The sequence below is a fragment of the Pelecanus crispus genome, chromosome W (genome assembly GCF_030463565.1).
Source record: "Pelecanus crispus isolate bPelCri1 chromosome W, bPelCri1.pri, whole genome shotgun sequence".
Classification (NCBI taxonomy): domain Eukaryota; kingdom Metazoa; phylum Chordata; class Aves; order Pelecaniformes; family Pelecanidae; genus Pelecanus; species Pelecanus crispus.
This window is the reverse complement of record NC_134675.1, coordinates 4,534,525-4,558,519: the sequence shown is the minus strand read 5'-3', so window position 1 is coordinate 4,558,519 and position 23,995 is coordinate 4,534,525. Positions and strand designations below refer to the sequence as shown.

Genomic DNA, 23,995 nt, shown 5'->3' with positions numbered 1-23,995 from the left:
CAAAAGATAATGTGCTGCAACATAGACCTTTTACCTACTGCTTCATCTCTGTCATGAAGGTGCATTTCACTATGCTTGGTTATAACCAGAACTGACATTTAATTTTTTGGCAGACTTGGAGGGGAGTAGTGCATGATAATAGTGTCTTTGGTCTTTATAATGGTGTGTTCACCATTTTAAGCATTGTGATATTCACTTTGAAACCTGTGTGCTCATGAGAGATGAGGTAACAGAGGATATCTTTGCCTAGGCAACACTGCATTTATTCTCTACTTCAGTAAATGACACTGTTAGAAGTGGCAGCAATACAAAATCTTGTTATACTCTATTGAACTAATAAGCAAAATTTTCAGAAGAATATTTTGTTAACTAACAAGTATTACAAGGCATTTCCTAGGAGCAGAACTAGGTAGCACACTAGTACTGAAGCAGTGTGCATATGGACATATGTCAGTGTGAACTGTTTAACTTTGCCTTTTCTTCAGGGTTCATTTCAAAGAAAGTAGGATTGAAAAACTGCATTTTGAACATTTTTTCACATAGTATTTCATTCCATCAAAACAAAGGAAAAAGCCTACATATTATCTTTGACAGTCTTCTGTCATAATAGTCCAAAATTCTTTTGGAGATTTATTGATGTAACTTTACAGTACTTTGAACCATTACTGGAAAATACAGCACTGCTTTAAGATGAAAAAATAGCATTGCTTTAGTTAGCATTCAGCAAGTTCTCTTTTCTCACAAGGAATATGTACAGGGAGAATGAGTCTTGCATTGATCACTGAAAGTAATGGATCACTGAATTCCTGCATTAATCTGCTCCTCTGGTGTCTATACATTATAAAAATCCAAGCATGTTGCAGATTGCCTGCCTACCATACAACTAGAATGTGAAAGATTTACAGGGTAAATTGCTATTGACATATACCAGGGCAGTGAGACTGAACAAGAATTGCTGTATTCAGCTTACTGCAAACATCAGCTTTGCCTTTTCATGTCTTCAGTCTTCCTGAGGCTAAAGTTCTTTACAAGGACAATGTTATGTGTTTTGGATTAATCAAAAGCCTTAGTCATTTGAAAGGTCACATATGCAAGGAACAGCAAAATCTCTTTTTTAAATGACCTGTGTGTTGGCTTTTGTGGAGAATTGTGGGAATCAAAATCTATAGAAGCCATTAGTGGAAATGTATGTCTAAATGAAAACATAACAGCAATAAGCCTATTATACTGTTTGAATCCAAGCTCCTACTGATGTGGGGTTGGGTGGGGATACATTTGACTGATTTTTCAAGTTAGTTGTATTTTTGCACTACAGAGTCTTTTGCAAAACATAAGCCCTTGGAATTGTTATCAAGGACAAGATCTCTTCTCTTGTTGCTTAAAAAATTCCTTATAACTAGAAGATGAGACATAAGCAAACCAGATAAAAAAGTCTAAGAATAAAATAAGTGGCTTTGGTAATGAGAAGCATTTGAATGCACAGATTCATAGTTCATAGAATGAAAAATCACACCTGGCTGCAGTAAAATGAAGGGCTTTACAGTCTTAAGCAAAGAAATTCTGGTAAGGCTCTGGAGAAAAAGTCTGCAAAACAAGGCTGAATGAGTTCTCTTTTCACTGATGTGACAATATTTCTCCAAGTTGTATTTCTTCATTCATCAATTTCTTATATTTCACCTTTGCAGAATATGCAGTTAATTCCTTCAGTGAAGCTTGATATTTTTACTGTATATTTTGCTTTTCAAACGTCTTCAATATCCTGCTGACATAAGGGGAACCAACTGACCCTCAGCTCATAATTTTTTAAAGCTAATCTCTTTTAGAGTCCTTAATGAGCTAACATCCTCTGACATTTGAATTATTAGTATTTGCAAAGTTGCTATGGTCACAAATATAGCTCTGGTTAAAAAACAGTAATAATCCTGTCTTGCTTAACCACGAATTCCAGAAGAACTCAGCATGGTTCCAAAAGTACATTTCTGCCAAAATGAATGCATGGTGCCCTTTTTTTCAGAGCAATTATATCTTTAGTAAAATGTAAGTGTACAGGGAAGTCTGACCTCCTCTTTGGTCACAGTACTTTATGAGAGCCTACTCAAATTACTATAATTTTTTAAACAGATTTAAAATAGCACAGTATCCATTTCTTCAAGGAAATATCCGGACAGGCCCAAGGGAAAATCTACAGCACAAAATGCCTGGGGCTTGCTTCAGCTTCTTTTTGGTCATTCTGATGAAGTAAAACAACCCTAAAGGCAGGGTGATCCTTCCCTTTAAAATTCCTCTGCCCAGCACTGCAGACCCATCACACATAGCTTAAAGGTAAACTACAGCAGGTTGCTTTGACTCATGCCAGGGAGGTCTGGGCCTGTGGGCATTGGCATTGGACCCAGGGGTACTGTCGTGGTTTAGCCCCAGCCAGCAACCAAGCACCACGCAGACACTCGCTCACTCCCCCTACCCCGGTGGGATGGGGGAGAGAATCAGAGGAGTAAGAATGGAAAAAAACCACTCCTGGGATGAGATAAGAACAGGTTAATAATTGAAATAAAGTAAAAAAGTAATAACAATAGTAACAATATAATAATAATAATAATAGTAATAATAATAATAATAATAATAATAATATACAAAGCAAGTGATGCACAATGCAATTGCTCACCACCCGACGACCGATACCCAGACAGCTCCCGAGCAGCGATCGCTGCTCCCTGGCCAACCCCCCACAGTTTATATACTGAGCATGACATCATATGGTATGGAATAGCCCTTTGGTCAGTTTGGATCAACTATTCTGGCTGTGGCCCCTCCCAGTTTCTTGTGCACCTGGCAGAGCATGGGAAGCTGAAAAGTCCTTGACTAGCATAAGCAGTACTTAGCAACAACTAAACCATCAGTGTGTTATCAGCATTCTTCTCCTACTAAATCCAAAACAGAGCAGTATGCTTGCTACTAGGAAGAAAATTAACTCTATCCCAGCCGAAACCAGGACAGTATCCACCCCTTATTCTATACCATCTACGTCATGCACAGGCCCTCCCCTTTCCAATGTGTTCTAATTAATCACCACCGCTTTCCCTATCCTATCTTGATATATACACACAGATATCATTCCCTTCGTCTATGGCCCATCCCTCTAAAATGTCCATTGAATTCATTTAGCCCATGACTTTGGGTTCCATCTGTCATCACAGTCTTTCAGGGCAGGAGAGGTGGTGTGCAATGTTGGACTGTTGCATGCTGAAGTCAGTTCTCATTCCAACATGGTTTCATCAAAGTTCATTTTCATTAAGCTGGGCAATTCTCACTGTAATACCATTGATGTGGCATATAGCAACCATAACATACAGTACTATATACTTAACATTAACATACTATATTATTATATTAACATACAGTTAAGAGATAACATACAGTATTATATAGCAATTAATATCATACAATTCAGTTCATTGGCTATTTTCACCCAAAATCAAATTCCCTTGAGGTACACATCGGACTTCCCCATCCTTTCGCATCACCCACCAATTGTACCCAGGTCCTTGAGCAAAAGCAATCCCACGAATGGGTTTGCCGTTGCCAGAGGGGGAGGTCACCCAGACTGTCTTCCCCAGCATATTTTTCATGTGCACTACAGGAAGTTTATCTCCTTCTACAGTACGTAAAAGTTTTGATTGGGCAGGGCCAGCTTGATTGGCAGATCCCCTAGTGTTGACCAACCAGGTGGCTTTTGCTAATGTAAGGCCATTCTCCCCGGCTGCGGTGTAGAGCACATTTTTTACATCCTGCCCTGCCCGGACTGGCCCAAGGGCTACTGCATGAACTATCTCACGTTTAATTTGTTCAAAGGCTTGTTGTTGCTCAGGGCCCCATTTGAAATTGTTTTTCTTCCAGGTCACTTGGTAAATAGGGCTTACGATCTGACTGTAATTTGGAATATGCATTCTCCAAAAACTCACAACGCCTAAGCAAGCTTGTGCTTCCACCCCTGGGGCAGTCAATTCCAGGTGTACTGAACACCCCTCCAGGTAAAAGCAAACTGGGGCCTGCACTCTGCTGCCAAAGGGATGGAGAAAAATGCATTAGCGATGTCAGTTGTGGAATACCACTTGGCTGCCTTTGACTCCAGTTCATATTGAAGTTCTAGCATGTCTGCCACGGCAGCACTCAGCGGCGGCGTAACTTCATTCAGGCCACGATAGTCCACTGTTAGTCTCCACTCCCCATTAGACTTTCGCACTGGCCATATGGGACTGTTAAAGGGTGAGCGAGTCTTGCTGATCACTCCCTGGCTCTCCAGGCGACGAATCAGGTTATGGATGGGAATCAGGGAGTCTCAGTTGGTGCGATATTGCCGCCTGTGCACTGTTGTGGTAGCGATTGGCACCTGTTGTTCCTCAACCTTCAGCAACCCTACAATCGAAGGGTCTTTCAAGAGACTGGGCAAGGTGGACAGCTGTTTAATTTCCTCTGTCTCCAAAGCATCTATACCAAAAGCCCACCGGTACCCTTTTGGGTCCTTGAAATAGCCTCTCCTGAGGTAGTCTATGCCAAGGATGCATGGAGCGTCTGGGCCAGTCACAATGGGGTGCTTTTGCCACTCATTCCCAGTTAGGCTCACTTTGGCCCCCAGTACAGTTAGCTGTTGGGATCCCCCTGTCCCTCCAGAAATACAAATGGGTTCTGCCCCTCTATTGCTTGATGGCATTGGGCTACACTGTGCACCGGTGTCCACTAGAGCCTTCTACTCCTGTGGGTCTGATGTGCCAGGCCATCGAATCCACACAGTCCAGTAAACCCGGTTGTCCCTTTCCTCCACATGGCTGGCGGCAGGGCACCCCTAACACTGGTCATAGTATTCGTTGTTCACTCCTTGTAAATGTGAATCAAGAGTCCCTTGATTAAGATGGGGAGTAGAATTAGCCTTCTTCCTCTGTCTGGGGAACTGCTCACTGGAAACTGGAGCTGCAATTTTCCTGGGAGAACCACCTTTTGTAATAGTTTTTCCTTGCAACTCATGCACCCGTGCCTCTAGGGTCGAGGTGGGTTTTCCATCCCAATTACTCATGTCCTCTCTGTGGTGACGCTGTAGAACCACAGTGTGCCCCGTGCTGTGTATCCTCTATATCCTCTTTCTTGAGCATAAGGACGCTGACTCCTAATGGCTGAGATAAGCGTCCGTACAGGTGGGGAGTAGGATATATCTTCTCTGAGTTGCTGGAACTCTCGGGACAGTTTTTCCACAGCCGAGACACAGGCCCGTAGGGAGGAAGAGATACTTTCTTCATATTCCCGGAGTCGGCCAGCCACTTCATCCACCGTTGGTGCCTCGTCGTCTTTCCAGCCCAGTGTTGCCAACGATTTGGAATACGATGCTGGTGCGCTCCGTACCACCTTCCGCCACATGGGTCGTATGCACCTGACTTCATCTGGATCTTTGGGTACCTGCTCATCATTCAGGTCACTATAAATCACCTCCAGCATGCCTAATTCCCTCAGGTACTGGATACCCTTCTCTATGGTGGTCCATATGCCTGGGCAGTATAAAACATCCTCCTTGAAGGGATACCTTTCCTTCACGCTTGACAGAAGTCGCCTCCAGAGGCTGAGTGTTTTTGCCCCTTTTCCAATTGCTTTGTCAATGCCCCCTTCCCTAGAAAGGGATCCCAGCTGCTTGGCTTCCTTACCCTCTAAATCCAGGCTACTGGCCCTGTTATCCCAGCATCGGAGCAGCCAGGTGATGATGTGCTCGCCTGGATGACGACTGAAATATTTTCGCATATCTCGCAGCTCACTCAGGGATAGGGATCGGGTGGTCACCATCTCATTTATGGGTTCTTCCTCCTCTGGTTCTCGTGATGGCCCTGGTTCATCTACATCCCTTACTAAACGAGCTGATTTCCTCATGTATTTTTTCTTCTGTATAGGGGCAACTGATACCGGCGCAGGTTGATTCTCTGTTTTAGCCACGGTGCCTGTCACTGGGGTTGGAGTGGCTGCAGTACCTGTGGTGGGTGTTGGAGTAGCCGCAGTGCCTGTAGCTGTGGTTGGAGTAGTCGCAGTGCCTGTGGCTGTGGTTGGAGTAGCCACAGTGCCTGTTGTTTTGTCATCCAATCCAGAGACCCTCTCTTTCCCTTGAGGGTACTGAATAGTGTTGAACAGGGCTCTAAAAGCATGGGCCAGTCCCCAGCATGTTGCAATGATTTGTGTCTCTCTGGAGTTGCCAGGGTGACAACATACTTTTTCCAAATACTTTACTAGTTCTTCAGGATTCTGCACATGTTCAGGCGTGAAGTTCCAAAACACTGGAGGTGCCCACTGCCCTAGGTACTTGCCCATACGATCCCACACACCCTGCCACTCATAACTCTCCAGCCTGGGGGCAGATCTCTGGATGATATTCTTAAATTGCTTACTAACTAACTTACTAACCTTTGTCAAAACCGAAACAATATTCCCAAGAAGTATCAATAGAAGTATCTTAACTGCCCAGGGATGTTCAAAATACTGAAAACTTTCTGTAATGAGGGAGGAAGCATTATAGAAGAAGGTAGTGAAGGTGCCATTCTGTATTTCCTCCACAACAAACGTCTCCGAGGTATAATTGCTAACTCTCTCCATGAGGTGGTACCCGAAGTACAGTAATGACTTCTGTATGAAACCCAAATACCAAACAATGCTCAAGGTCAGGATTTTGATAAGTAACCTCCCAAGCAAAACATCCTTAATCACTGCAGAGCATAGTGCAATGCACAGACCAACACCGAGCTTTAACATGCACAGCCAAGAAAAGAACATGGTACCGATCAGATGAACTAATATGACTGGCAACTGTCAACAGATTCCTTAATACACTCTGGTTAATCTGTTATTATCTCAAACCCTTCGAGCCCCATATTGGGCGCCAAAAAGGACTGTCGTGGTTTAGCCCCAGCCAGCAACCAAGCACCACGCAGCCGCTCGCTCATTCCCCCTACCCCGATGGGATGGGGGAGAGAATCGGAGGAGTAAGAGTGGAAAAAAAAACACTCCTGGGTTGAGATAAGAACAGTTTAATAATTGAAATAAGGTAAAATAATAATAATATAATAATGATAATAATAATAACAATATACAAAGCAAGTGATGCACAATGCAATTGCTCACCACCCGACGACCGATACCCAGACAGTTCCCGAGCAGCGATCGCTGCTCCCCGGCCAACCCCCCCCAGTTTATATACTGAGCATGACGTCATATGGTATGGAATAGCCCTTTGGTCAGTTTGGATCAACTATCCTGGCTGTGGCCCCTCCCAGTTTCTTGTGTACCTGGCAGAGCATGGGAAGCTGTAAAGTCCTTGACTAGCATAAGCAGTACTGAGCAACAACTAAAAACATCAGTGTGTTATCAACATTCTTCTCCTACTAAATCCAAAACACAGCACTATGCCAGCTACTAGGAAGAAAATTAACTCTATCCCAGCTGAAACCAGGACAGGTACAAAGATAGCCTGTAGCAGTTTTTGCCCTTGTCCATCCCTCTGGTCTTGCACTAAGCAAAGCCAGCTGGGGCGATTTGATCCATTTTTGTCTTTCACTAGAAATGGTTGTCAGACTACACTGTGGTCTTTTTTGTGCATGAAGCATTTTGCAGACAGGGATCTGAATATGTAGAGATAACGGCTGTGTTATGAAGAAGTGGTTACTAGCAAATTTAACACCCACACAGACCAGCTTCCAAAACACTTGGGTGACAGATTTTTGAAGGTATTTCATCTTTTCTCGCAGAGATTTAGGGCTTTAACACACAACAGGATTTCCTTCCAGGGTACCCTCTCCTAAATGTGTAGTTAAGCAGGCTAGTTTTCCCAAGCACCCTGTATTGTCCAAGTAGAGAGAGAGAGATTCTTTACATTTCTTTCTCTCTCCATTGATCATATGGGGACAGAAGAGATATTCATGTTCTACCAAGCACTTGAGTCAGAACCTAAAGGCAGGCATAGTCACAAGTCCAAGGCAAAGTGTATGTGCTTAGAGTAAGCTTACTGCACCCTGTGTTACTTTCAAGGGTAGTTAGAAGGTGGTAGCCAGCAGCATCATTCCTGGTTGAGCCTGGAGCCAGGATGTGGATCTTTCCTTCCTACAGAGCAGGTCTTGAGTATCAGCAGAGTGGTGGCAGTCAGCAGCTGAGAGGTGCTACAAGCATGCTCTTAAGTTGTCCATTAGTTGCATCTCATTCAAAGTGCAGAAGAGAGCTTTGTAGGGTGAGCTGTTTCACCACCAGCACTCAAGGTCCCATGGTGTTTCAAGGCCTCAGATACTCCAGTTCAGCTGTAGTCAAGGTTAGGGCTTGTATAATTTAAATGGAAGGTAAATTAAAGTTCAAACTCGGCCCCTGTCAATGGCTTAATGTACAATGTAATTGTCATCCTGGTAGATCAAAGAGCTATAGTGGAATGTGCTGGAGAGAAACAACAGAAGGAAGACAGAATGACTTTGAAGTTTTGCTGATAAATTTAGATCCTAATTTTAAAAGGTGAAAGGTAAGAAATGAATAATCTGTTGGTTTTGTTTCAAAGCTCTGGGTTTATATGATAAGGTTTGCATTAAAATGTGAAAATGCTTTTTTTAATTGTGTGGGAGAAAGTGTCACTGCTTCTTTCTAAAAATATAGGAAGAATGTTGATAGCAGGAGAAAATGCTAAAAGACTGTCTTGTTTCAACAAGCAAAAGTAAAACCTGTGTTGATATTATTCCTGTAATAATAATTCCTGACAGATAATCCTTAGTTTATTTGAAATCCAGAATTAAACAGAATCATGTTGCCCTAGATGTCAAAATCGATATTGTCTTTTTTGCCTTGTTACAATTCTGTTTGAAATTGATTTAAGGGGATTTTGCTTTGTTTTGATTTCTCCCTCTCTCTCTGTCTCTCTTTTAAGGTCAACTCAAATCAAAACATACTCTTGGGAGAATGCCCAGGTTATTTTGGTCGGTAACAAATGTGACATGGAGGATGAACGGGTAATCTTCACTGAGAGAGGCAAACATTTAGCAGAGCAACTTGGTAAGAAAAGAAATTACAAAAGCTTTATGATTGCTTGTGAGAATGCACAAAGAAATGTCATTAATTGCTACAGTACTTGTAATGAAATATTCGTGATACACTCACTGTAAAGAAATAGTCATACACCACCTCCCTTTTGTTTCTGTAGGCTGGGCGCTGAACTGCCCTTGTTGATATCACTAAAACTGTAACATCATTAGAATGGACATGTGTCCAAGGATGACCTTATGCAGAGCTGTGACACGTCTGTCATCTAAAAGTGTCCACAAGACCAATGCTGGCTCAGAGGCTGGCTTAGACTAAAGACATATCTGATACAACATTCCTTATGCTGCTCCTTAGATAGGAAGTACATTATGGACTTTGTGATAAGCAGCAAGATTAGGCATGCATATGTATATATACAATAAGTTTAAGTAGCTATAGCTATAAGCAGATACGTCCTAGCCAGGGAAAAATTAAAAAAAAACCCCAACAAATCAACAAAAAAAAACCTAGGAGAAGGAGAGGAGAGATTAAAGAAACAGTTTACTCAAAATGTGAACTAGACCTTTATGGAAGTTGAGAACATTTGGGTTGTGATTTCCAATACCAATAATCCAAAACAGAAAGGTGCCAATATCCAACTCCCACTGCTATCAGTTCACCTAATGCAAAGGTGTAAATAAGATGAACCTCTGTTTCATAAAGTCTCCCTCTAGGAGGCAAATGTTGTCCACACAGAAAATTACGGAGCTCTTTACATCTCTGTTCTTTCTGTTTCTGCCCAGCAGTGATATCCTTTCATACCATGAAATGTTTTTGAGGTGACACTGGCCAAAACTGTAATGGAAAAGCTCCAGAGCATCATAATAATAGTACCCAGCCTGTTTTTTTCTCCAAATTTGCTGATATCTGGAGACCATGTTCAGCAAGTGTGTAAATCAAACCCTGGCATCATTGGAGGTCAATTTCTGTGCTATACTGGGTATGGGGTTGTTATTATTAGTATTATTATTTTTAAAACTGACTGTGGTAAAAGGCTCAGTCTGGCTTCTGGTGAACATGTGTGTAACTAAGATCTCCTTGTCACTATTCTTATACAGGTGTTTAGGGGAAGGGTATTATAAAAATGATTGCATGGGAAACAGAAAGAGATGGTGACATCTCACAGTATACCACCTGTGCTGAATCCCATGTTGGTATTTTTTGATTTATGCATTTTCATAGCTCGGTGACCTAATTTTTTAAAAAAATAATTTTTCAAAAAATAATTTTTCTAGTTGTACAATTGCTTGTCCTGGTAAATAATTTCATCACAATAACATATCTTCCTATTGAATCTGTCTAAATAAGCATTACATATGTGTAAAAGCACACCTCAAAAGTATCCATTAAAAATAAACATAAATTAGTCCTTGAAAGATGACAGAAAAGATTTAACAAGTTATATCCAGAAAAATTGCCAACATTTGTGAAGAACTGAGTTTTTTAAACTGTTTGCAACAAAACCAAAATGGTTGCCATTGCACCTGCTTTAACAGGGGATATTTTTCTTTGCATAAATACCTGTCACATTATATATATTTCTATAATCTGTTCTTCCCTCTGTGAGCATTTCTAATATTTATTCATTTTAATAGGAGCCAGGAAAGTGTATTCAATGGAGAAAGAGATCAAAAAATTGTAACTGTATACTTTTACCCCAAATTTAGACCAGGCACTAAAATGCCTGGCACTCTGTAAATTTGCAGTGTAGAGTTTGAAGATTTTTTTTTAAAAGTCACATAACTAATCTGAATTTCTATTCCTCATACTATTTTCCTATAGGAAGATTAATGCAGTGAGTTGACAAGCAAACCCCAAGGTCATGAATTTAGCAGGAGGAGAAGGAACTTTGCATGTTGTGCAGTCAAGAATCCTCAGGTGTAATAATCAATGCTTGCAAAAAAAAAAAAAAAAGGCTAATGAGATAGATATCAAAACTCATGTTTCAGGCTTTAAAGCAAACTCTAACTCCTGGGATTTAGAATTCAGTCTTTATGGAAGCAGATTATCCTCTATTCCCATCTTTATCTACTCTGGGGTTTTCCTTTCTCAGATATATGTCCTGTGGTTATCTCAAGGGCAGATTATTGTATTGGATAAATTGTGGCTCTGATCCAATAAGTCAATTACTGTACTCAGACTGCACATGAAAATGTTTATATGTTTTCTGTACAGCTGCAATCATTTCTTAAATCTGCTCAGAGATTGTGGGAGGTGATGTCAGGAAAAGCAGAAAAACAAGTTTCCCTGACTTGTAGTAAGTGCTCTGGCCATGTTGGCCAGTTTGAAGGGCACGAGTTGTGTCAAACACTTGGGACTGTCTTTTCTTTCTCTGACAGTGAGTTGATAACATCTTTTGCGGACAACTTGTAAAAATAACGATATAGATTTTTGTGTCCAACAAGACATTTTAAGACTGTGGGCCCTTTGAATGCCATGGTCTGCAATGTTGGTTACAGCCGCAATTGCAAGCAAGCACAACACATGTGAATGCTGTACAAAGAACACATTGTGAAACACTGTGTTCTCAAGTGTGGTTTTATTTTTAGCCTTGGTTTATTTGAAGTCACTGAGAAAATGAATACATGTACATTTTGGGCAGGGTTTTCAAAAGGTCAAAAAGAACACTGGGCATTTAGCCCTCCGGGAAACATGGTGTCCTGTTGAGAACAGCATTATCGGAAAATTGTGGCTCCTGACCTCTTTGAAAAGTATGGCCTTCAATTTTATTAAGGAGGTATAATCAATCATTTCTTTAAATCTCAGTGCTGGTTTCTTTCTCAAGTGTAACCCCAAACAAGTGGTTTAGATCAACTGGCAATAGGTCTCATTACCTGCTAAAGTCTGGCTAAACTACTCAAGTATCCTGTGGTAGCTCTGAGTAGCTCTCCTCATAACAGTAATGGGAGTTCACGAAAGAGAGAAGGAATGGCTAATAAAACCATATCTGACCTTGAAGGGAAATTAACAGAATGTTTATGAAGACAGAATTTGTCTCATTTCCATTTGACATTTTTTTAAAGTTTGTTGTTAATGACATAGAGCATAACAACGGTGATATGACCACAGATGATAGCTGCAAGCAGCATATGACCTTATCTACAGTAATGGCCAGAAGTAGGTGCCTTGGGAAAGGTATAAAAGGGCAAACATATAGTGATACTTTCCCAGACTGTAGCAAATTATGTTTGCAGGCAGTATCTTTATATTCAATTGCCCTTTCATGATTTTTTTCCATGGACTTGTCCAATGATGTCTTTGAAATCATATAAAATCTTACCATCCACAACATCCTTTAAATACACAGTTATGAGTTATCTGCTTCTGCTTTGAATTGGCCACTTGCTAATTTTATGTGATGTTTCTTAACTGTTATATTCTGAGAAGCAGTGAACAATTGTTTCCTCTTACCTGCTCTGTACCACTGTTGGCTTTAGACCTCTATCATACCCCTCCTTTTTCTCCAGGCTGAAATTCCCAGACTATTTAATCATTCCAGACACAAAGACCTTCTCACACCTTAGCCATTCCTTGTCATTCAGTGCTTTTTGTAAGTGGTACATATTTTTGAGAAATTAGTTCATGGTTATTTAACATATTAATGTCATTAAAAGAATAATGTTAGAATAAGATGAAAACAGACAGGATCAAATAAATTCAACTGAGTCATGTAACTTTACCTCACAGAGTTATCATACCAAGAAAATATAGAAATGTAACAAATCAGCCAGTAGAGAGAACAAATTAACGTAATGGTAATTGATGTGGGGATCACAGCAATCACATTTAAACAGGTTTATTCACTAATCACTAAAAAAAAGGGTGTGGAACATAATGCTTATACTATTTTGTCACTTCATGAATGTTTAGTCTGAGCACTACATGCATTGGCTATCAAGTGAAACCCCAATATAGTCAGCACTTACATGCTTTAAAGCATTTTAGTAAAAAAGGCTTGGAACTTCTTGTGAGCAAAATGCATGCATACTTGCCAGCTGCATTACTCACACAGCTTTTCTAACATATTCATCTCATGCATCTCAGCTGAGTTCAAAGTTTCATATGTTCATAAAAGTTTGGTGTCACTTGTCAGAATAGAAATAAAAAGAATGACTCACAGATGGCATGAATTTCTTGATTCTTTTTATTTGTGGTCTGCATGACATATTGTGATCTACATTCTGGCAAAGGCTTAGCAGGCAGAGATGTGCGCTGAGCTTTGAATAAACACTGAGTAACTGCACACGCAAATGGATGGTTGCATATGTAGTTTGACATACAGTTTCCCCATTTCTTTATGCGATTTGGCTGTGCCTGAAAATAAGGTGCATAATTTTATGTTTTCTTGCCTTTGGTTGTTCATGTGTTTCTGTACAACTCCTATTTGCTATGTGTATGCTATAAATTATTTAAACACTAATTAGTTTTTAATTGCAAGTTCTGTCATTACAGGGTATATTATATCTTTAAGACCAGGGCCCCCTAAGGTTGCTGTAGAAGTACAGCCCTGCCCTAGGTTCAAACTATGCCTGTTGTGTTCATCCGCACCAGGTACTAGGGGGATGCTGCAAGATCTGCCCCAAATGCCTGTCCATCTTTGCTGTAAGGTCCCGTTTGTCCTATCCCACCTTTTTGGCTCAGGTTGGTTAAGGCTCTGGGAAACAGAGCTGTTGTATCATAGAAACACTGGTTGGAAGGGACCTCTGGTGATCATCTAGTGTGATGTCCCGGTAAAATCCACCTCTGACTCTATGTTCTGTCAAGCAGTTTTCAGGGAAGTGCCATTAGATTTTCTGTGCTTACTCTCTGCCAACTAGGGTCGCCCATGGCTGGCAGCACCCAGAACTTCTGAGCATCTCTTAGGGTGTGCTCACCTGCTTTGCAAATGTATCCTGGCACACTGTTTCTCCCACAGGCCACCAAACGATGTCAGAAAACAAAACGAAACGGGCCCTTTCTGGGTGAGCTCTCACATTCCCTTCTGCAACGGCAGGCAGAAGCCAGACCTGACGCTGAAGTCAGGGCACCTGCAAAGGGCTGTGAATGCTACGTGCCCAAGCGTCAGCAGTACCCAGGGCTTCAGTGTGCCTCCACAGCTTACCACTCACAGAGGTGGTCATTTTATCCCTCAGATTTTAACACATACCTTATTTTGCATATTTTGGGTCTTTTTTTCCCTCTCTTGATTCTTTCTGTTCTCACCTCTTGTGGTTTAGCCCCTGTCCGCAACCAAGCACCACACAGCTGCTCACTAACCCTCCCCCTCGGTGGGATGGGGGAGAGAATCAGAAGGGCAAAAGTAAGAAAACTTGTGGGTTGAGATAAGAACAGTTTAATAGTTCAAATAAAATAATAATAACAATAGTAATAGTGATAATAATAATAAATGTAATGAAAAGGAGAACAACGAGAGAGAGAAACAAAACCCAGGAAAAAAAAAAAAACCAAGTGATGCAACCACTCACCACCTGCTGACAGACGCCCAGCCAGTCCCCGAGCAGTGATCGCTGCTCCCCGGCCAACCCCCCCCAGTTTCTATACTGAGCATGACGTCATATGGTATGGAATAGCCCTTTGGTCAGTTTGGATCAACTATTCTGGCTGTGCCCCCTCCCAGTTTCTTGTGTACCTGGCAGAGCATGGGAAGCTGAAAAGTCCTTGACTAGCATAAGCAGTACTTAGCAACAACTAAACCATCAGTGTGTTATCAGCATTCTTCTCCTACTAAATCCAAAACACAGCACTATGCCTGCTACTAGGAAGAAAATTAACTCTATCCCAGCCAAAACCAGGAAAGTATCCACCCCTTATTCTATACCATCTACGTCATTCCCAGGTCCTACACTTTCCAATAAATTCCAGTTAATCACCACCACATTCCCTGTCTTGAAATATACGCACAGATATCATTCCCTTTGTCTATGGGCCATCCCTCTAAAATGTCACAGTCTTTCAGGACAAGAGAGATGGTGTGTGGTGTTGGACTGTTGCATGCTGAAGCCAGTTCTGGTTCCAACACTGCTGCAATTTGCTCACTTTCATCAAAGGTCGTTCTTCTTAATCTGGGTGATGCTGTACTACCCTTGATGTGGCATACAGCAACCATAAAAGAGATGACATACAGTATTATATAGCAATTAATATCAAACCATTCAGTTCACGGACTATTTTCATCCAAAATCAAATCCCCTTGAGGTACAAATCGGACTTCCCCATTCTTTCATATTACACACCAAGTGCACCCAGGTCCTTGAGCAAAAGCAATCCCACAAATGGGTTTGCCTTTGCCCGAGGGGGAAGTAACCCAGACTGTCTTCCCCAGTGTCCTGGTTTCAGCTGGGATAGAGTTAATTTTCTTCCTAGTAGCAGGCATAGTGCTGTGTTTTGGATTTAGTAGGAGAAGAATGTTGATAACATGCTGATGTTTTTAGTTGTTGCTGAGTACTGCTCATGCTAGTCAAGGACTTTTCAGCTTCCCATGCTCTGCCAGGTGCACAAGAAACTGGGAGGGGGCACAGCCAGAATAGTTGATCCAAACTGGCCAAAGGGCTATTCCATACCATATGACGTCATGCTCAGTATATAAACTGGGGGGGGTTGGCCAGGGAGCAGCGATCGCTACTCGGGAACTGTCTGGGTATCGGTCGTCGGGTGGTGAGCAATTGCATTGTGCATCACTTGCTTTGTATATTATTATTATTATTATCATTAGTATTATTATTATATTGTTATTATTATTATTATTTTACTTTATTTTATTTCAATTATTAAACTGTTCCTATCTCAACCCAGGAGTGTTTCTCACTCTTACTCCTCCGATTCTCTCCCCCATCCCATCGGGGTAGGGGGAGTGAGCGAGCGGCTGCATGGTGCTTAGTTGCTGGCTGGGGCTAAACCACGACACCCAGCATATTTTTTATGTGCACTACAGGGACTTTATTTCCTTCTACAGTATGTAAAACTTTTGATTGGGCAGGGCAAGCTCGATTGGCAGATCCCCTGGAGTTGACTAACCAGGTGCCTTTTGATAAATGCGTATCCCAATGTTTGAATGTCCCACCACCCATTGCTCTCAGGGTAGTCTTTAACAGTCCATTGTATCGCTCGATTTTCCCGGAGGCTGGTGCATGACAGGGATGTGATATACCCACTCAATGCCGTGCTCTTTGGCACAGGTGTCTATGGGGTTCTTTCGGAAATGAGTCCCGTTGTCTGACTCAATTCTTTCTGGGGTGCCATGTCGCCACAGGACTTGCTTTTCAAGGCCCAGGATGGTGTTCTGGGCGGTGGCATGGGGCACAGGATATGTTTCCAGCCATCTGGTGGTTGCTTCCACCATGGTGAGCACATAGCGCTTGCCTTGGCGGGTTTGTGGGAGCGTGATGTAATCAATCTGCCAGGCCTCCCCATATTTATATTTCAGCCATCACCATCCATACAAAAGTGGTTTGAACCACTTGGCTTGATTGTTTGCATCGCATGTTTCACATTCATGAATAACCTGTGCAGTACTGTCCATATTTAAGTCCCCCCCTCAATCACGAGCCCATCTAGATGTTGCATCCCTTCCTTGATGGCCTGAGGCGTCATGGGCCCACCAGGCTATAAATAATTCACCCTTATGTTGCCAGTCCAGACCCACCTGAGACACTTCAATCTTAGCAGCCTAATCCACCTGCTGGTTGTTTTGATGTTCTTCAGTGGCCTGACTCTTAGGTACGTGAGCATCTACGTGACGAAATTTTACAGCCAGGTTCTCTACCCGGGCAGCAATATCTTGCCACAATGCGGCAGCCCAGATGGGTTTGCCTCTGTGCTGCCAGTTGCTCTGCTTCCATTGCTGCAGCCACCCCCACAGGGCATTTGCCACCATCCATGAATCAGTAGAGAGATAAAGGACTGGCCACTTTTCTCGTTCAGCAATATCTAAAGCCAGCTGGATGGCTTTCACCTCTGCAAACTGACTCGACTCCCCTTCTCCTTCAGCAGTTTCTGCCACTTGTCGTATAGGACTCCATACAGCAGCTTTCCACCTCCGATGCTTTCCCACAAGACGACAGGACCCATCAGTGAACAGGGCATATTGCTTCTCATTTTCTGGCAATTTATTATACAGTGGGGCCTCTTCAGCACGTGTCACCTCCTCCTCTGGTGATATTCTGAAGTTTTTGCCTTCTGGCCAGTCCATGATCACTTCCAAGATTCCTGGGCGACTGGGGTTTCCACTTTCAGCCCGTTGTGTGATAAATGCAACCCACTTCCTCCACGTAGCATCAGTTGCATGATGTGTAGAGGGGACCCTCCCTTTGAACATCCAGCCCAGCACCGGCAGTCGGGGTGCCAGCAGGAGCTGTGCTTCAGTACCAACCACTTCTGAAGCAGCTCGAACCCCTTCATATGCTGCCAATATCTCTTTCTCAGTTGGAGTAGAGCGGGCTTCGGATCCTCTGTATCCCGGACTCCAAAACCCTAGGGGTCGACCTCGAGTCTCTCCTGGTGCTTTCTGCCAGAGGCTCCAGGTAGGGCCATTCTCCCCGGCTGCGGTGTTGGGCACATTTGTAATATCCTGCCCTGCCCGGACTGGCCCAAGGGCTACTGCATGAACTACCTCCCGTTTAATTTGTTCAAAGGCTTGTCATTGCCCAGGGCCCCATTTGAAATCGTTCTTCTTCCTGGTCACTTGGTAGAGAGGGCTTACCATCTGGCTGTAATTTGGAATATGCATTCTCCAAAACCCCACAACACCTAAGAGGGCTTGTGTTTCCTTTTTGCTAGTTGGTGGGGACATAGCTGTTATTTTGTTGATCACATCCATTGGGATCTGACGACGTCCATTTTATTCCTAAAAACTGGATCTCCTGTGCAGGTCCCTTGACCTTACTTTGTTTTATGGCAAAACCAGCCTTCAGAAGGTCTTGGACTATTTTCTTTCCCTTCTCAAAAACTTCTTCTGCTGTGTTGCCCCACACAATGATGTCATCAATGTACTGCAGATGTTCTGGAGCTTCACCCTGTTCCAGTGCTGTCTGGATCAGTCCATGGCAAATGGTGGGGCTGTGCTTCCACCCCTGGGGCAGTCGGTTCCAGGTGTACTGAACACCCCTCCAGGTAAAAGCAAAGTGTGGCCTGCACTCTGCTGCCAAAGGGATTGAGAAGAACACATTAGCAATGTCAATTGTGGCATACCACTTGGCTGCCTTTGACTCCAGTTCGTATTGAAATTCTAGCATGTCTGGCACGGCAGCACTCAGCAGCAGCGTAACTTCATTCAGGCCACGATAGTCCACTGTTAGTCTCCACTCCCCATTAGACTTTCGCACTGGCCATATGGGACTGTTAAAGGGTGAGCGAGTCTTGCTGATCACTCCTTGGCTCTCCAGTCGACGAATCAGTTTATGGATGGGAATCAGGGAGTCTTGGTTGGTGTGATATTGCCGCCTGTGCACAGTTGTGGTAGTGATCGGCACCTGTTGTTCCTCAACCTTCAGCAACCCTACAATCGAAGGGTCCTCCGAGAGACCGGGCAAGGTGGACAGCTGTTTCATTTCCTCTGTCTCCAAGGCAGCTATACCAAAAGCCCACCGGTACCCTTTTGGGTCCTTGAAATACCCTCTCCTGAGGTAGTCTATGCCAAGGATGCACGGAGCCTCTGGGCCAGTCACAATGGGGTGCTTCTGCCACTCATTCCCAGTTAGGCTCACTTCAGCTTCCAGTACAGTTAGCTGTTGGGATCCCCCTGTCACTCCAGAAATACAGATGGGTTCTGCCCCTCTATTGCTTGATGGCATTGGGCTACACTGTGCACCGGTGTCCACTAGAGCCTTCTACTCCTGTGGGTCTGATGTGCCAGGCCATCGAATCCACACAGTCCAGTAAACCCGGTTGTCCCTTTCCTCCACCTGGCTGGAGGCAGGACCCCTCTAGTCCTGGTCATAGTATTCGTTACTCAGTTTTTGTACCGATGAGTCAGGAGTCCCTTCATTAAGATCAGGGGTAGGATCAGCCCTTCTACTCTGTCTGGGGCACTGCCCACTGGAAACTGGAGCAGCTGTTTTCCTGCATGAACCCCTTTTTGTGATTGTTTTTCTTTGCAACTCACGTACCTGTGCCTTTAGGTTTGAAGTAGATTTTTGTCTTGGGTTTGCATGGCAAGGTTTTTCTAGCAGGTGCATGCTACATGGGTAGCTTCTGTGAGAACATGCTGGAAGCTTCTGTTATGTCCAGTAGAGCCAATGCCAGTCGGCTCCAAGACAGAGCCGCCACTGGCCATCTCGGAGCCAATTAGCGAAAGTGGTAGCACCTCTGTGATAACATATTTAATAACTGTCGGGGGGGGCTGGAAACACCCAGAATACAAACTGCAGCTGGAGTGAGGAGTGAGAATATGTGAGAGGAATGACTATGCACACACCAAGGTCAGTGAAGAAGGAGGGGGAGGAGGTGCTCCAGGTGCCATAGCAGAGATCACTCTGCAGCGCGTGGTGAAGACCATGGTGAGGCAGGCTGTCCCCCTGCAGTCTGCTCCTGAAGGACTGCACCCCGTGGAAGGGACCCACGCAGGAGCAGTTTGTGAAGAACTGTAGCCCATGGGAAGGACCCACACTGGAGAAGTTTGTGGAGGACTCTCTCCCATGGGTGGGACCCCATGCTGGAGCAGGGGAAGAGTGTGAGGAGACCTTCCCTGATAAGGAAGGAGCAGCAGAGTCAAAGTGTGATGAACTGACCACAACCCCCATTCCTTGTCCCCCTGAGCCACTGCAGGGGAAGAGGTAGAGAAAATCGGGAGTGAATTTGAGCCTGGGAAGAAGGGAGGGGTGCAGGGAAGGTGTTTTAAGATTTAGTTTTATTTCTCATTACCCTACACATGTTCTCACTCCTCTCTCCTACTCAGTTTTGATTGGTAATAAGTTAAACTTATTTTCCCCACGTCGAGTCTGGTTTGCCCGTGTCCTGGTTTCGGCTGGGATAGAGTTAATTTTCTTCCTAGCAGCAGGCATAGTGCTATGTTTTGGATTTACTAGGAGAAGAATGTTGATAACATGCTGATGTTTTTAGTTGTTGCTGAGTACTGCTCATGCTAGTCAAGGACTTTTTCAGCTTCCCATGCTCTGCCAGGTGCACAAGAAACTGGGAGGGGGCACAGCCAGAATAGTTGATCCAAACTGACCAAAGGGCTATTCCATACCATATGACGTCATGCTCAGTATATAAACTGGGGGGGGTGGCCAGGGAGCAGCGATCGCTACTCGGGAACTGTCTGGGTATCGGTCGGCGGGTGGTGAGCAATTGCATTGTGCATCACTTGCTTCGTGTATCATTATTATTATTATCATTATTATACTGTTACTATTAGCATTACTATTTTACTTTATTTCAATTATTAAACTGTTCTTATCTCAACCCAGGAGTGTTTCTCACTCTTACTCCTCCGATTCTCTCCCCCATCCCATCGGGGTAGGGGGAGTGAGCGAGCGGCTGCGTGGTGCTTAGTTGCTGGCTGGGGCTAAACCACGACAGCCCGTGACCGTAATTGCTGAGTGATCTCCTTGTCCTTATCTCGACCCACGAGCTTTTTCGTTATATTTTCTCTTCCCTGTCTGGTTGAGAAGGCAAGTGATAGAGTGGACTTGGTGGGCACTTGGCATGCAGCCAGGGTCAAACCAACTGTTTTCCATCCCACTTGCTCATGTCCTCTCCATGGTCACGCAGGTAAAACCACAGGGTGCCCCGTAGTGTGTATCCTCTATATCCTCTCTCTTGAGCAGAAGAACACTGACTCCTAATGGCTGAGATACTGGTCCACATAGGTGGAGAGTAGGACCTATTCTCTTTGAGTTGCTGGACTTCCCGGGACAGTTTCTCCACAGCCGAGACGAGGGAGGAAGAGATACTTTCTTCGCATTCCCGGAGTCAGCTAGCTACTTCATCCACCACTGGTGACTCTTCATCTTTCCTGGTCAATATTGCCAATGAGTTGGCATATGATGCTGGTGTGCTCCATACCAAATTCCACCACATGGGTCGTGCACCTGACTTGAGTGCTGCACTGGATGGCTATAAGCTCTTCAGAAGGGATAGGCAAGGAAGGAGAGGCGGTGGGTGGCTCTGTATGTTAGGGAGTGTTTTGACTGTATAGAGCTTGACAGTGGTGATGATAAGGTCAAGTGCTTATGGGTAAGGATGAGGGGGAAGGCCAACAAGGCAGACATCCTGCTGGGAGTCTGCTATAGACCAACCAACCAGGATGTAGAGATAGATGAAGCATTCTATAAGTGGCTGGCAGAAGTCTCACAATCGCTAGCCCTTGTTCTCGTGGGGGACTTCAACTTTCCGGACATCTGCTGGAAATGCAGCACAGCAGAGAGGAAACAGTCTCTGAGGATCCTGGAGTGTGTGGAAGATAACTTCCTGATGCAGCTGGTAAGTGAGCCTACCAGGGGAGGTGCCTCGCTTGACCTGCGGGGATCCACCCAAGAGTATTGAGGGAGCATGCAGAGGAGCTCACCAAGCCACTTTCTATCACCTATCAGCAGTCCTGGTTAACAGGGGAATCATAGAATCAGGGAGGTCCCTGATGACTGCAGGCTTGCCAATGCGACGCCCATCTACAAGAAGGGCCGGAAGGAGAACCTGGGGAACTACAGGCCTGTCACCCTCACCTCGGTGCCGGGAAAGATTATGGAGTGGTTCATATTGAGTGCAATCAACAGGCATGTGCAGGTCAACCAGGGGATCAGGCCCAGCTGGCGGCCAGTCATGAGCGCTGTTCCCCAGGTCTCTGTTTTGGGGCCAGTCTTGTTTAAAATATTTATCAGTGATCTGGATGAGGGGATTGAGTGCACCCTCAGTAAGTTTGCAGATGACACCAAACTGGGCGGGAGTGTCGATCTGCTGGAGGGTAGGATGGCCCTGCAGAGGGACCTGGACAGGCTGGATCGATGGGCCGAGGCCAACTGTATGAGGTTTAACAAGGCCAAGTGCCGGGTCCTGCACTTGGGTCACAACAACCCCATGAACGCTACAGGCTTGGGGAAGAGTGGCTGGAAAGCTGCCTGGCGGAAAAGGACCTGGGGGTGTTGGCTGACAGCCGGCTGAACATGAGCCAGCAGTGTGCCCAGGTGGCCAAGGCGGCCAACAGCATCCTGGCTTGTATCAGGAACAGTGTGGCCAGCAGGAGCAAGGAGGTGATTGTCCCCCTGTACTCGGCACTGGTGAGGCCGCACCTGGAATACTGTGTCCAGTTTTGGGCCCCTCACTACAAGAAAGACATTGAGGTGCTGGAGCGTGTCCAGAGAAGGGCAACGAAGCTGGTGAAGGGTCTGGAGCACAGGCCTTATGAGGAGCGGCTGAGGGAACTGGGGTTGTTTAGCCTGGAGAAGAGGTGGCTGAGGGGAGACCTTATTGCTCTCTACAACTACTTGAAAGGAGGTTGTAGTGAGGTGGGTGTTGGTCTCTTCTCCGAAGTAGGAAGCGATAGGATGAGACGAAATGGGCTCAAGCTGTGTCAGGGGAGGCTTAGATTGGATATTAGGAAAAATTTCTTCACAGAAAGGGTAGTCAAGTGTCCTGGATTCAGCTGGGATAGAGTTAATTTTCTTCCTAGTAGCAGGCACAGTGCTGTGTTTTGGATTTAGGATGAGAAGAATGCTGATAACACGCTGATATTTTAATTATTCCTAAATATTTTTTATGCTAGTCAAGGACTTTTCAGCTTCCCATGCTCTGCCAGGTGCACAAGAAACTGGGAGGGGGCACAGCCAGAATAGTTGATCCAAACTGACCAAAGGGCTATTCCATACCATATGATGTCATGCTCAGTATATAAACTGGGGGGGGTTGGCCGGGGAGCAGCGATCGCTGCTCGGGAACTGTCTGGGTATCTGTCGTCAGGTGGTGAGCAATTGCATTGTGCATCACTTGCTTTGTATATCATTATTATTTTTATCATTATTATACTGTTACTATTATCATTACCATTTTACTTTATTTCAGTTATTAAACTGTTCTTATCTCAACCCAGGAGTGTTTCTTACTCTTACTCCTCCAATTCTCTCCCCCATCCCATCGGGGTAGGGGGAGTGAGTGAGCGGCTGCATGGTGCTTAGTTGCTGGCTGGGGCTAAACCACAACATCAAGCATTGGAACAGGCTGCCCAGAGAGGTGGTGGAGTCACCATCCCTGGAAGTGTTCAAAAAACGGGTAGACGTGGCACTTGGGGACATGGTTTAGTGGGCATAGTGGTGTTGGGCTGATGATTGGAATGATGATCTTAGAGGGCCTTTCCAATCTTAATGATTCCTAGTTTTTGCTTTCATTATAAATAATCCAACCACCAAGCCAGAAACATGAAATTGCTACTCTGCCCTTAATTGGTTTAGTGGTGGACTTGGTAATGTTAGGTTAATGGTTGGACTGGATGATCTTAAAGGTCTTTTCCAACCTAAACAATTCTATGATTCTATGATTATATGACTTCATCTGGATCTTTGTATAACTGCTCGTTGTTCAGGTCACTATAAATCACCATCAGCATGGCTAATTTCCTCAGGTACTGGATACCTCTCTCCATGGGGGTCCACTTGCTTGGGCAATATATAGCATCTTCTTTGAAGGGATACCTTTCCTTCACACTTGACAGACGTCGCCTCCAGAGGCTAATGGCTTGCACTCCTTTTGCAATCGCTTTGTCAATGCCCCCTTCCCTAGAAAGGGATCCCAGCTGCTTGGCTTCCTTACTGTCTAATTCCAGGCTACTGGCCCTGTTGTCCTAGCATCAGAGCAGCCAGGTTACAATGTGCTCACCTGGACGATGGCTGAAATCTTTTTGCATATCTCGCAGCTCACTCAAGGATAAGGGTCGGGTGGTTTCTGTCTCATCTACGAGTTCTTCCTCCTCCTCTCCTTGTTATGGCCCTGGATT

The 23,995-nt window shown here is 44.3% G+C and overlaps 1 protein-coding gene across 1 annotated transcript in view; it reads left to right on the top strand.

The window, feature by feature from the left end:
* The window catches only part of LOC142596487 (ras-related protein Rab-3C-like), a 169,792-nt gene that overhangs the window by 138,241 nt on the left and 7,556 nt on the right, over window positions 1-23,995 (top strand). Inside the window, exon 3 of the mRNA XM_075725610.1 lies at window positions 8,924-9,048. Within this exon, the coding sequence (XP_075581725.1) occupies window positions 8,924-9,048 (125 nt within the window). The remainder of the gene's footprint in view (window positions 1-8,923; window positions 9,049-23,995) is intronic.